We start from the raw sequence: 12869 nt of genomic DNA on the forward strand, positions 1-12869 counted from the left end.
AAAATTATAAAATGTTAAAATTCCGCACATTCTATTTAACATGTAAGTGTAAATATTTATAGTAAATTAGAAGCTTTTAAAAAAATTATTTTTATTTTTAAATTTTATTTATTTATTTATTTTTTTTTTGAGACAGAGTCTCACTCTCTTGCCTGGGCCAGAGTGCCATGGCATCAGCCTAGCTCACAGCAACCTCAAACTCCTGGGCTCAAGTGATCCTCCTGCCTCAGCCTCCCGAGTAGCTGGGACTACAGGCATGCGCCACCATGCCCGTCTATTTTTAGTTATTTTGCTAATTTCTTTCTATTTTTAGTAGAGATGGGGGTCTTGCTCTTGTTCAGGCTGGTCTGGAACTCCTGAGCTCAAACGATCCACCCACCTCGGCCTCCCAGAGTGCTAGGATTACAGGTGTAGGCCACCGCACCCACCCTAAAAAAATTAATGAGTTTAAGACATTTCAACAGTGGGTTACAATGAATAAAATGTTACTTAATATGTTATATTATTTTTGTTTAAAGAGTGACAAGAGGCCGGGCGCAGTGGCTCACGCCTGTAATCCTAGCCCTCTGGGAGGCCGAGGTGGGTGGATCGCTCGAGGTCAGGAGTTCGAGACCAGCCTGAGCAAAACCCCGTCTCTACTAAAAATAGAAACAAACAAAAAAAATTATCTGGACAACTAAAAATATATATAGAAAAAATTAGCCAGGCATGGTGGCGCATGCCTGTAGTCCCAGCTACTCGGGAGGCTGAGGCAGTAGGATCACTTGAGCCCAGGAGTTTGAGGTTGCTGTGAGCTAGGCTGACGCCACGGCACTCACTCTAGCCCGGGCAACAAAGTGAGACTCTGTCTCAAAAAACAAACGAAAAAAAAAAGAGTGACAAGAGAGGGAACTTTCAATTCATCTATTAGCATTTTAGAAAAAAATTACATAAAACTTTATTAACTATAGTGAAATAATCTACAAATTAAATTTCAAGTCCATAATATAAGCATTCAAAGGACAGAGTCTTATAAAACTAAGAGGATAGAAAGGGGAGGGGCAGAAAAGGAGTGAGAAGCGGCAGAAGAGAGGAAGAACAGCTCTGGGGGAAGAGAGAATGAGAAAAAAGAGAGGAAAAGAAAGGCTTCTGGGGAGACAGAAAAAGAAAGTACATGAGAGGAAGGAAAAAATGGAAACAAAATGAGGAACTAAAGGCTGAAGGCCCCTCAGTGTCCATCAGACATGAATCCTAGGCTTGTCTGGTAATTCTCAGTTTTGGCGGGAGAGCAGGTGGTGAAGACATTCCCATACAGGAGCCTGAATTTTCTGGTCTGGAAGGACATGAAATACCTCTGCTTACAGCTTCTCTCTGTTTGTGCACAGCTGAAGATAAACAGGTAGACCCTGAGAAGAGGAAGAAAGAGGCACCGTTTGTCCTAGGGATTTTTGTCTTTCTTTTTTCCATCCACTGTTCTATCCCTTCTCACCTCCCATGCCCACTTTGGGGCCCTGTATTTTTACCTGTCTAAATCTTTTCCCCACAGTTTAATGGAGGGAAAGGTGGAGTTAGGCAATACACATTTGAAAAGTACTCATAACTAAAGAAATATAAATCAAAGTGACAAGGAGATACCAGTATTTTTACTTAATGAATACGAAAAGATGTTTACGTGTTTTCACAATCATCCCGTAGGAGTTATTAGGCAGTGAGGTTCTGGAGAGGGACACACATACTGATTTATTACTCACATGGAAGCTGCTCCTTTTGCAGGGTATGTGATATCAAATCATCTCTTTCCCCAAAAGAGTCATTCAACACGTATCGAGGGTTATGCTTCCAAACATGCTGATGCATAGCACAGTCTGGTAAACTGCCTCTCTGAGCTAAGAACAGGTGGTATAATTAAAGTTGCTGGATGGCTGGCTCATCACATCTTAGAGGTCAATACCAAAACCACTACTACCCAAATCACCACTTCTATCACCAACCACCACCACCGGCCTTTGCAATGAATATGTGCCATTTTTCAAAGAGCTTTCACATTTCAACTTCTCTTAGTTAAGCATAATTATCCCCATTTACAGCTGAAGAAACAAGAGAGGAGGCAGACTTGAGAAGCAGTGTGGTGCAGTGGAACAAGAAAGGGCTTCGGAGATAGACTTGGTAGCAAGAACTGTGTTGGGGCTCAGAATATGATACCCCAAAAGTTTGGTACTTTGCATACTGAACACTTTGAACTAAAATAGGAAGGCCTTAGAAGCTGCCTTATAAACAAGGACTTTCTGGCCAGGCGCGGTGGCTCACACCTGTAATCCTAGCACTCTGGGAGGCCGAGGCAGATGGATCGCTTGAGGTCAGGAGTTCAAGACCAGCCTGAGCAAGAGCGAGACCCCGCCTCTACTAAAAAAAATAGAAATAAATTATCTGGCCAACTAAAATATATATAGAAAAAATTAGCCGGGCATGGTGGCGCATGCCTGTAGTCCCAGTTACTCGGGAGGCTGAGGCAGTAGGATCGCTTAAGCCCAGGAGTTTGTGGTTGCTGTGAGCTAGGCTGACGCCACGGCACTCACTCTGGCTGGGCAACAGAGCGAGACTCTGTCTCAAAAAAAAAAAACCAAAAAAAACAAAAAAAACCAAGGACTTTCTGACCTCTCCTGTTTCCCCTCCACCCCAAGAGCAGGGAGGGAGGACTCTCTCTAGAATTTCCTTATCTTTTTTTTTTTTTTTTTTTTGAGACAGAGTCTCACTCTGTTGCCCTGGCTAGAGTGTCGTGGGGTCAACCTAGCTCACAGCAACCTCAAACTCCTGGGCTCAAGCGATCCTACTGCCTCAGACTCCCAAGTAGCTGGGACTACAGGCATGTGCCACGATGCCCAGCTAATTTTTTGTATATATATTTTTAGTTGTCCAGATAATTTCTTTCTATTTTTTTGGTAGAGACAGGGTCTGGGTCTTGTTCAGGTTGGTCTCGAACTCCTGAGCTCAAACAATCCACCTGCCTTGGCTTTCCGGAGTGCTAGGATTACAGGTGTGAGCCACCATGCCTGGCCTATAATTTCCCTTAGAAAAGCAACTGTCTTAAGACCTTCACCCTAGGAATCTCATCAAATAACCAGGAAAGGTTAACTTCTAGAGAGGAGACTGAAAGTCCCCACCACACCTAGATAGACTTTTCATCTATTCTTCAGAGATTACCTGGGAGACTATCTGCATAATAAGACAATCTTTGTTCACAGATCTTTGTTCCCTTCCAGACACTTCTCCCAGAGCCCAGAAGTCTGTCCCAGGCCATTTATTTTTCTTTGGGCTCATTCATTTCCCTGAAAATCATTTACCACCCTTCAAAAGTGCCTATACCACCCCTTTTCCCTCTCCCCTACGAGGAAGGTATTTAAACTTCAACCATCTGGCACTTCCTTGAGTCTCCTATTTGTGGGAATCCCCTTGTCCACATACATATATATTTATATGCCTTTTTCTCCCATTAATCTGGCTATTCTCAGTCAGCAAACCTTCAGAGAGGGTGGAAGGGAAGCTTTCCCTCTGCTCCTATAGCTGCCAAGAGGGCCAAACCCAGGTGAAGGCAAGTATCAGAATGGCAGTGGTGCACTGATGCCCAAAGCCACTTTGCCTGAGGGCATCTGCTGAATGTGGCAAACTAGAAATTCAGGCTCCAACAAATTAGTAATCACTTAGAAAATGAAATACAGTGGTTCCCCCTTACCCATGGTTTCACTTTCCAGTTTCAGTTAACCGGGGTGAACTGCAGTCTGAAAGTATTAAATGGAAAATTCCAGAAATAAGCAATTCATAAGTTTTAATTTGCACTGCATGCCATTCTGAGTCATAAAAACTTGTGCTGTCCTGCTTGCTTTGCCTGTGAATCATCCTTTTGTCCAGCATATCCATAATACATATGCTATCTGCTTGTAAGTCACTTAGTAGCTACCTCTGTTATCAGATCGACTATCTGTATCCCTTGTGTTCAAGTAACCCTTATTTTACTAAACAGTGCCCCCAAAATGGAGTATTGATGCTAGCAATTCAGACATGCCAAAGAGACACTGTAAAGTGCTTCCTTCAAGTGAAAAGGTGAAAGTTCTCGACTTAAGGAAAAAAAAAATTGTATGCTGAGGTTGCTAAATTCTATGGTAAGAATAAATCTTATGTCTGTGGAATTGTGAAGGAAAAAGAAACTTGTGCTAGTTTTGCTATTACACCACAAACTGCAAAAGTGTGTGGTAAGTACTTAATGTAGAAAAGGAACTAAATTTGTGGGTGTAAGATATGAACTGAAGTCTGTTCCGATTGATAGTAATTGAATTTAATACTGTCTGTGGTTTCAGGCATCCACTGGGAATCATGGAACAGATCCCTTGCAGATAAGGGGGGACTACCACAGTTAATAACAAAGTTTAAAAAGGTTGCTATTAAAAAAAAAAGGTTGCTATTAATATAAATAAAATCAATATTAAAAACTTGGCCCGGCGCAGTGGTTCCACAGCACTTAGGGAGGCTGAGGCAGGAGGATCAGTTGAGCCCAGGAATTGGAGGGGGCAGTGAGCTAGGCTGACGCCATGGCACTCTAGCCAGGGCAAAAGAGCGAGACTCTGTCTCAAAAAAAAAAAAAAAGAAAGACTATTTTAATGCCATGTAGCATGTAGTAATTACAAGTAGGTGATACTGGTGAAAGGACAGACAGACAGACCAATACATAGAGCCCAGAAACAGATCTTTGCATAAAGTAACTCAGTCACTTGAGAGGTAACATAGCAGATCAATAGGGAAAGGAAGTGCTTTTCATCAAGTGATACTAGAAAAATTATTTATTAGTCTATTCAAGCACAACTATCCCAGTTAATGAAAAATTCACTTCCAGACCCCAGGAAAGGTGGTTAGATAAGAATGCATTATTACCTTTAAAATAGCCGTAATACTGGAGGTGATGGTACATAAAGTCTTCATAGGGATCAGGAAGAGCCTGTGAAAGGAAAGGCCAACTCAATCAGAACAGTCCTTTAAAATGATAATAAACTCTTAAAAAGTACGCAAGCTTTGTTGCATTGGGCAGTGTACTTGAGAGCTTCTGTAAACAAACCAAGTGAAAGACATTCTTGCACATTATTCTATCTTGGGGATCAAGACCTCCAGCTGGAAAAAGTGCCACCAGAATATCCCTTCTGATCTACTAGTATTGGATTTCTGTGGAGTTCCCGGACAAGGGTGTGTACCGACCTCCTGCTTTAGCTCTCTTTCCAGTGCTGGGAACATGTTACTTCTGCATGCTATGCTGAAGACCAGTCAGTGACACCGGCGTGCAGCTGCAACTCCTGCCCAATTTCCAAATAAGCGGCTGATTACACAGGAGACGCTACAAAGCCGGAACAGGACAAGTGAAAAAACTCTCGATAGCTCTGCTCCCCCCACCGCACCTCCAGCTTTCGCTTGACTTGAGGAAACCCTGCCATCCCAGCCTCTTCTCAGACAAAGAAAGACCCGCCTGGTGGTTCCCACCATGAGGCTGGGAGGCGCACCGTCAGAGTCAGGGAGGGCTGTCTTCCCGCTTCTTCCCGAGGCGCCAGGCCCCCGAGAAGGGAGATGCCCGCCACCAGGACGCTACAGGAAAGTGAAAGACGTTGGGGGTAGACGGAAAAAAAGGGTCAGGCGCCGGGAGAGTGGGCCCTGAAAAGGGAATTCAGGGGTCCAGAGCTGTCTAGTCCCATGGGTCGGAAGGAGTAGGGGAAGCAGAGATTTCCTAAGAGGGCAGACGAAAGGTGCGACCACCTCCAAGCCCCGGCCTGTCTCGGGCAGCAGGGGTGGGCGCAGCGCCCGCGGCAGCAGAGCAGTATGGGCCAGACAGGAAGCCAGGCATGCAAGCTGCAGAGGCCGGGCTGTGCACCAGAGGACGCCGAGCGGCGTTCTCCAGTCACCGCTTTCTGTGAGGGCCGGGTAGCCTAGCAACCGCGAGCAGGAAACGGGAGGCCGGGGCGGTCACGGGTTTCCGGGGAGCTAGGCTCCGCCCACAAGGAGGAAGCGAGGAGCCCCGGGAAGGTTAAGCTAGGTGGGCGACTTGACTTAGGCTCATTCTTCCTCCTTCATACATTATAGCCCCAATCTGGCGATTGAAATCGGACTGATGAGTACAATGCCAGTAGTCTTCAACGTTATTTCCAAGCTCGTTTGCTGTTCCTTAGCTTTAGGTAACTTATGCTTTGCTCTAAGGGAGCTGGCTCTCCTTTCACCTCATATTTATTTTCTCCATGCCACGGCCAGACAAGAAAAATTACCTTCTACATTGAAAAACTACAAGAAACAAAGTTAGCAAATAAATACCACGCATTTCAACTTATTAGCTTAAAAAATTTTAATTAGATGCACAGAAATATACTGGAATAAAATTCAAATTATTGTCTTTGGTTAACTATATGAAGATAACCGAAACTATCTATTAGAACCAAAGTGGGAAAGAGAAAAGCTATAAAGCACCTTTATTTTTTAACCACATTACATAAGTTCCAGGACTTAAATAGGTCAAATAATAGTTAATATTAGAGTACAACCAAAAACTTAAGTCACACAGCACCATCTGGTACTGGAGGCTTGTTTTCTACCCTGCCCCACCAATCCCCTCAACCCCTGCCCAAAATCTTGCTGCTCTTTTCCTGAAAGGTGTTCCCTAATTGGTTTGCACGTGCCTTTCACTGTATTCAATTAGAAAACACAATTAAGAATTGACTTAAAATTAAGTCCTGGTTACATAATCAAGGGTAACAGGCTTTGAAGAGCAAAAGGATAACCAATCAGAAGTATAAAAAAAAGCTTTATTAGTGCATATATACAAATTTACAAGGTCAGAAACTGGAGAAATACAAACAGCTTTAAAACACAATTTGCCTTTTCTTCAGTTTAAAGTGACTTTTACCTGATTGTGGTACAATAGAAAGTACAGAACAGTAAACTGCCTTTTAAATACTGGAATTTTATGGAGAATACATTCACACAAAGGGAAGTGATTTCAGACCAGGGTAAGACAATGGAAACACACTGATACAGAGTGGCTTTTGTTGCATTTACTGTCACATACATGAGGGGAAAATTCTCAAAATCAAGGATATAATACAAGCTGCTGCTGCTGCTTGCATTAAAATTCAAATATGCCACCTAGTGTGTGAAATGACTGAGCTACCAGTTCTAGAATTTGTGAGCAAGAACTACTTAAGGAACGTGGCCATCTACCAGCACAAGGTAAACCACTTGACATACCTCTGCACTTCAAGGGTAGCAGGCTAGAGGAAGAGGTCAGAGAGAGATCCTGACTATCTTAGTCAATCAAGGTTGAATACAGAGCTGCCGTATGAATTGCACTTGTTTTGGAGTAGAAGTTAATGACAGTGCGTGCCACACTAGAACTAAATGAACCTCTATTAGGCAGGAAAATTCTTCACTTTTTGTCAATGAGCCGTCTACAGAAGTGCCAGACTCATGTGCCGCATATTCTTCAAGATTGATGAGGTTGATATGCCTAACATGCTAATTTTGCCAGTGTGAGAGTAAAGGCAGCCAGGTCAAAGCAATTCCAATCACCTCACCTTTCAGCAAAACAGAAAAATTACATTTCACAAGTGTGAAAACTTTGTATGTGTATGTTCTTGCCTAGGAAATTTATATGCTCTCCCCCATAACATTTATAGTTTATTTGACAACAGTAAAACTGGTTAAGACTCTGAAATGAACACAAAACAAATGCAAAAATTTCTCTAAATTTAAAAAACTATGTGTTTGGAGCCATTTTCCTTCTCTTCAGTCTTGCTCGCCAATCCTCAGGAAGGGCTTCAAAATTAGCATTTCTCTCTGCCATACCACTGTGAAAACAACATACAGATTATTTCACTGGAAAGAAAAAGAGCAAAACTGTTCATTTCCTAGCAATTAAAAACCTCTAAAACTGAAAACCTGATCTATCACATCTATGTTTGTGAAAATCTTTTGTCAGCTAAATGTAAGTACATTCTTCAAATTTTTAAATTCTGATAGGCCAACCAAACACACACATCCACTCTGTTTATGTATGTATGTAAGTGCATATTTATTTTCTATAAATATATCTCCAATAACCATTAAAGCCACATTGAAAGAATACAACATCTTCTTATTAAAGTTTTTCTTAGCCTATAGGAGTTATGATTCTTCAAGGCAGGTATATTTAACCTTAAATATGCCATCAGTGACCCTTGGAACTAATGTTGAGTTTCTCTTTTGAGCAATTTTATTTGTAAGGATTAAAACTCAAATTCTATTTTGCAATTACCAGAATGGGTGCATTGGACGCTTTTAAAAATGTAAATTAAGCTAGAAGCTATCAGAAGTGAATTTGAAATCTGGCATCAGTATTTATGAGATGGTTATGTTCTAGGTTTATGCACTGACAACTGATGAAATAAATGTTAGTTGCATTCACAGAACGTTGCCCATTTCAGTATAAATGCCTTCAAAACTAGGACAATATGGAATAGGAATTTAGATTTGCTTTGTTTAAATTCTTTTGAAAATTTCTAATGAAGTTTCCTCCCTATTTCTTTATTCTTATTTTTATAAATTATTTGTAGAAAATATTGACTCTAGACGGTAAATGTTGATGATTATTTTTCCTGATAGAGTTGACAGTCCTTTGCCTAAGACAATCATCAGGAGAGAGTATACAACCATTGATATTTCTGATTTTTAAAAAAGGCTAGACTATGATTTTTACAGAGAAAGAAACATTTCTATGAATTAAAAACTGTTTTAGGTAAGTTTATAAACAATAGCAAAAATTAAGGGTTGTCATCTTAAGACTATAACTGTTCTAATACAACAACAACCACCACAATCTATCCCCCTCTATGATCCCTTTTCTTTTACCTAACGAGCTGCTGCTGTTTCCACTCTTCAATTCGCTTCTGTGCAGTTGATTCCCGGTCCTCTTCACTGGAACTAGAATTGTCCTCTTCATCTAACTCACGCTGGATACTCTGCCACTTCTTTACCAAAGATGGCATTTTGGTTTTACTCTTCTTTGCCTGTAACAAAGGTTAAAGGTCAGAGGGAATACAACATATAAACTAAAGACATGAGTCTTTTTTTTTTTTTTTTTTTTGGAGACAGAGTCTTGCTCTGTTGCCCCAGTGCAATGGTGCCATCATAGCTCATTACAACCTCAAACTCCTGGGCTCAAGCAATCCTCCTGCCTCAGCCTCCCAAAGAGCTGGGACTACAGGCATGCACCACCATGTCTGGCTAATTTTTTCTATTTTTGGTAGAGACAGGGTCTTGTTCTTGCTCAGGCTGGTGTTCAACTCCTAAGCTCAAGCAATCTTCCCACCTCAACCTCCCACACTGGTAGGACTATAGGTGTGAGCCACTGCACCCGGCTTAAGAAATGAGTCATATTATACACTGGAGTTCAAGATCTTTTCCTAGTTCTAAGGAATAAGTGGACTTTAAAACTCACTTAAAATAACATACAGAAAATAAATACTACTTTAAAGTCTTGCCAGAAATTTCTACCAACTATAAACCAAAAGGGTTGTTTAAAAACACCTATAAAATTATATCATTGATTAGGTTTGTCCTGAGAGAAGATATAATAAATTTTATTTTTCTTCTTAGGTCTTACTTTCATGTTCTAAATTACCTATAACAAACGTACTTTAATAGCAGAAAAACACTTAACATATATATCTTTTCCTTATACGTCTTCCCACACCCACCCTGGCCAGAACAAAAGCTCTACAAAAGCAGATTTTTGTCTGTTTTTTTAATAAAAAGTTTTTTTTTTAAATTATTTTTTTGAGACAGAGTCTTGCTCTGTCGTCATCCTGGATAGAGTATAATGGCATCATCATAGCTCACTGTAGCCTCAAACTCCTGGGCTCAAGCAATCCTGTCTCGACCTCCCAAGTAGCTGGGACTACAGGCGCCCACCACCGTGCAAGGCTAATTTTTCTATTTTTAGTAGAGACAGGGTCTCACCCCTGCTCAGGATGGTCTTGAACTCCTGAGCTTAAGCAATCCTCCTGCCTTGGCCTCCCAGAGTGCTAGGATTACAGACATGAGACACTGCACCCAACCAGATTTTTGTCTGTCTCATTCACTGCTAAATCCTAACCCCCTAGGGAGAATACCTGACAAATACATTAGACATTGCTAAGACAAATTTTTAAACCTATGTTTCTAAAGAGAAACAGAGCCATGTGTTTGAAGACCTGACCAGGTTATGCTGTAAGCTTGACAAGTAGGAATAAGTGTGACTGAGTGCTATACTCATGTATGGGGGCTGCAGGTTATTTTCCTGCTTACACTTGGGGCAACAAATTTCTTGAATAAAGTCCCCAAAATTCTGAGACAATAAGCTTAACATTTTCAGTCTTTTTATGTTACCTGCCACCCTGCCTGATAACTCATTTTGACTATAATGGATAGTAATTAACTTTCTGGGGAAATGAATGCCCATGTGTCATGCTCAGACCTTCAGCTCCCTCCACACACACTCCCCCATATTCCATTCTGTCATTTCGCCTTTGGCACAACCTGTCTTACAGCACATACACCCTTCCAACAAGATCCAACACAGACCATTCTGGGTTAGCACGGAATCAACCAAATAAAAATAAGACAGATTAATTATGGCCACATGAGCAGAGAGGTCTCTGGGGTAAAATCTCTCACTTAACACTGACAATTAAAAATCACAGATCTAGGTATAGTCACTGCTGTTTCACTTTGACTTCTATAGAAGCCAGTGAATTTTTAGCATATTTGATTCCCATCTGTCATGGGAAAATAAGTTATGTTTACATGTTATGTATGGCCTATCACATTTGAAACCATGGAGCCAAACAGTTGCACTGGCCATGTGAGCACACTTTAAATAGGGGAGCATTACAATCAAAGGAACAAAGATTAAATGGTAAAAACTCCTTTTTTCCTAGCCAACTGCCCATGAAACTCTTTAGCAAAAAGACTGAAAATATATAGTGGCCCCAAATATTGTTTTTTTTTTTTTTTTTTTGAGACAGAGTCTCACTTTGTTGCCCAGGCTAGAGTGAGTGCCGTGGCGTCAGCCTAGCTCACAGCAACCTCAAACTCCTGGGCTTAAGCAATCCTACTGCCTCAGCCTCCCGAGTAGCTGGGACTACAGGCATGAGCCACCATGCCCGGCTAATTTTTTCTATATATATTTTTATTGTCCAGGTAATTTTTATTTCTATTTTTAGTAGAGACGGGGTCTCGCTCAGGCTGGTCTCGAACTCCAGACCTCGAGCGATCCACCCTCCTCGGCCTCCCAGAGGGTTAGGATTACAGGCGTGAGCCACCGCGCCCGGCCTTTTTTTTGAGACAGAGTCTCATTTTGTTGCCTGGGCTAGAGTGCTGTGGTGTCAGCCTACCTCACAGCAACCTCAAACTCCTGGGCTCAAGTGATCCTCCTGCCTCAGCCTCCCAGACTGCTAGGATTACAGGTGTGAGCAGCCATGCCCAGCCCCAAATATTCTTGACTATTAGAGACATTAAGGATACATTTTATTTTTTTAAACAATGGCCTGTCATGAAGCTAGGTGGAATAGTTCACACCTGTAATCCCAGCTATCTGGGAGGCTGAGGTAGGAAGATCACTTGAGCCTAGGAATTTGAGACCCTGTGTCTAAAAAAAAAAAAAAATTAGTTGGGCATGGTGGTGCAGCTCAGCTATTCAGGAGGCTTAGGCAGTAGGATTGTTTTGAGACCAAAAGTTCAAGGCTGCAGGAGCTATGATCACGTCACTGCATTCCAGCCTGGGTGACAGAGTGAGACTTTGTCTCTAAACCATGACCCCACCCCTCCTCCCAAAACCAAGTATAGGAAGTACTGGCACAAGGATAGGCACACAGATAAATGAAATAGAATTAAGAGTGCAGAAATAAACCTATACATTTTATTCAACTTTTCTGACAAGGGTGCCATGCAAAAGAATAAAGTTGGACCTCTACTTCACATCATATATATTAAAATGAAATCAATGACTTACATAAAAATGCCAAGAACTACTAATATAAAATTTTTTAAAAAACTGAAAAATTAGACATGTAATTTTTAAAACGTTTCCTCTTCAAACACACCATTAAAAAAAAAAAAGGAAAGTACAGACCACAGACTAGAAAATAGTTGCAAATCTTATGTTGTAAGGGACTTATACCTATAATATACACAGAACTCTTAAAATTCAACAAAAAGATAAATAACCCAATTCAAAAATTGGCAAAGGGCCTGAAGAGACATTTGTCCAACGGAAATAGACAAATGGCCAAGAAAATGAAAACCGGTTCAACATCATTAGTCATTAGCTAAATGGCAATCAAAACCACAATAATATATACCACTTCAGACCCACTAGGATGGGCATAATAAAAACAAAAAGCATGAAAACAGAAAATAACCGGTATTGGCATACACCCAGAAGAATTAAAAAAAGGTACTCAATACTTGCACATGAATGTTCACAGTGGCCCTATTCATTCATAACCACCAAAAGGCAGAAACAATCCAAATGTCCAACAACTAACGGATGGATGCAAAAATTGTGGCACACAACACAATGGAACATTATTCAGCCACAAGGAATGAAGTACTAGGAATGTACATGCAGCATGGACAAACTTCAAGAACATAAAGCTAAGTGAAGGAAGTCAGGCAAAAAACGTCACATATGGCACGATTCCATTTATATGAACTATCCAGAATAGGTAAATCCAGAGACAAAAAAAGCAGACTGGTGGTTCCCAGGGGATGGGGGAAAGGATAACAGGGAGTGACTGCTTTATAGGTATAGGGTGTTCTTTTAGGTTAATGAAAATGTTTTGTAACAAGAT

General features: G+C 41.2%; 2 protein-coding genes across 4 annotated transcripts in view; both read right to left on the reverse strand.

Moving 5' to 3' along the window:
• Positions 1-5927, reverse strand: part of AGBL2 (AGBL carboxypeptidase 2) — a 39245-nt gene extending 33318 nt beyond the window's left edge. Inside the window, exons 1-5 of one of the 2 annotated variants that reach the window (XM_045558068.1) lie at positions 5770-5927; positions 5221-5356; positions 4903-4966; positions 1731-1865; positions 1332-1385 (exon numbers count right to left, since the gene is read on the reverse strand). In XM_045558068.1, the coding sequence (XP_045414024.1) occupies positions 1332-1385; positions 1731-1865; positions 4903-4966; positions 5221-5256 (289 nt within the window). In that variant the 5' untranslated portion in view covers positions 5257-5356; positions 5770-5927. Of the gene's footprint in view, positions 1-1331; positions 1386-1730; positions 1866-3709; positions 3756-4902; positions 4967-5220; positions 5357-5769 lie in introns of those variants that run through there. The other variant, XM_045558069.1, reaches the window with a different exon arrangement.
• Positions 5928-6785: 858 nt separating this feature from the next.
• The window catches only part of FNBP4 (formin binding protein 4), a 33148-nt gene continuing 27064 nt past the window's right edge, over positions 6786-12869 (reverse strand). For both annotated transcript variants that reach the window (XM_045558072.1, XM_045558071.1), the window contains exons 16-17: positions 8887-9044; positions 6786-7847 (exon numbers count right to left, since the gene is read on the reverse strand). In XM_045558072.1, the coding sequence (XP_045414028.1) occupies positions 7757-7847; positions 8887-9044 (249 nt within the window). In that variant the 3' untranslated portion in view covers positions 6786-7756. The remainder of the gene's footprint in view (positions 7848-8886; positions 9045-12869) is intronic.

Source organism: Lemur catta, chromosome 7 (genome assembly GCF_020740605.2).
Source record: "Lemur catta isolate mLemCat1 chromosome 7, mLemCat1.pri, whole genome shotgun sequence".
Lineage (NCBI taxonomy): Eukaryota > Metazoa > Chordata > Mammalia > Primates > Lemuridae > Lemur > Lemur catta.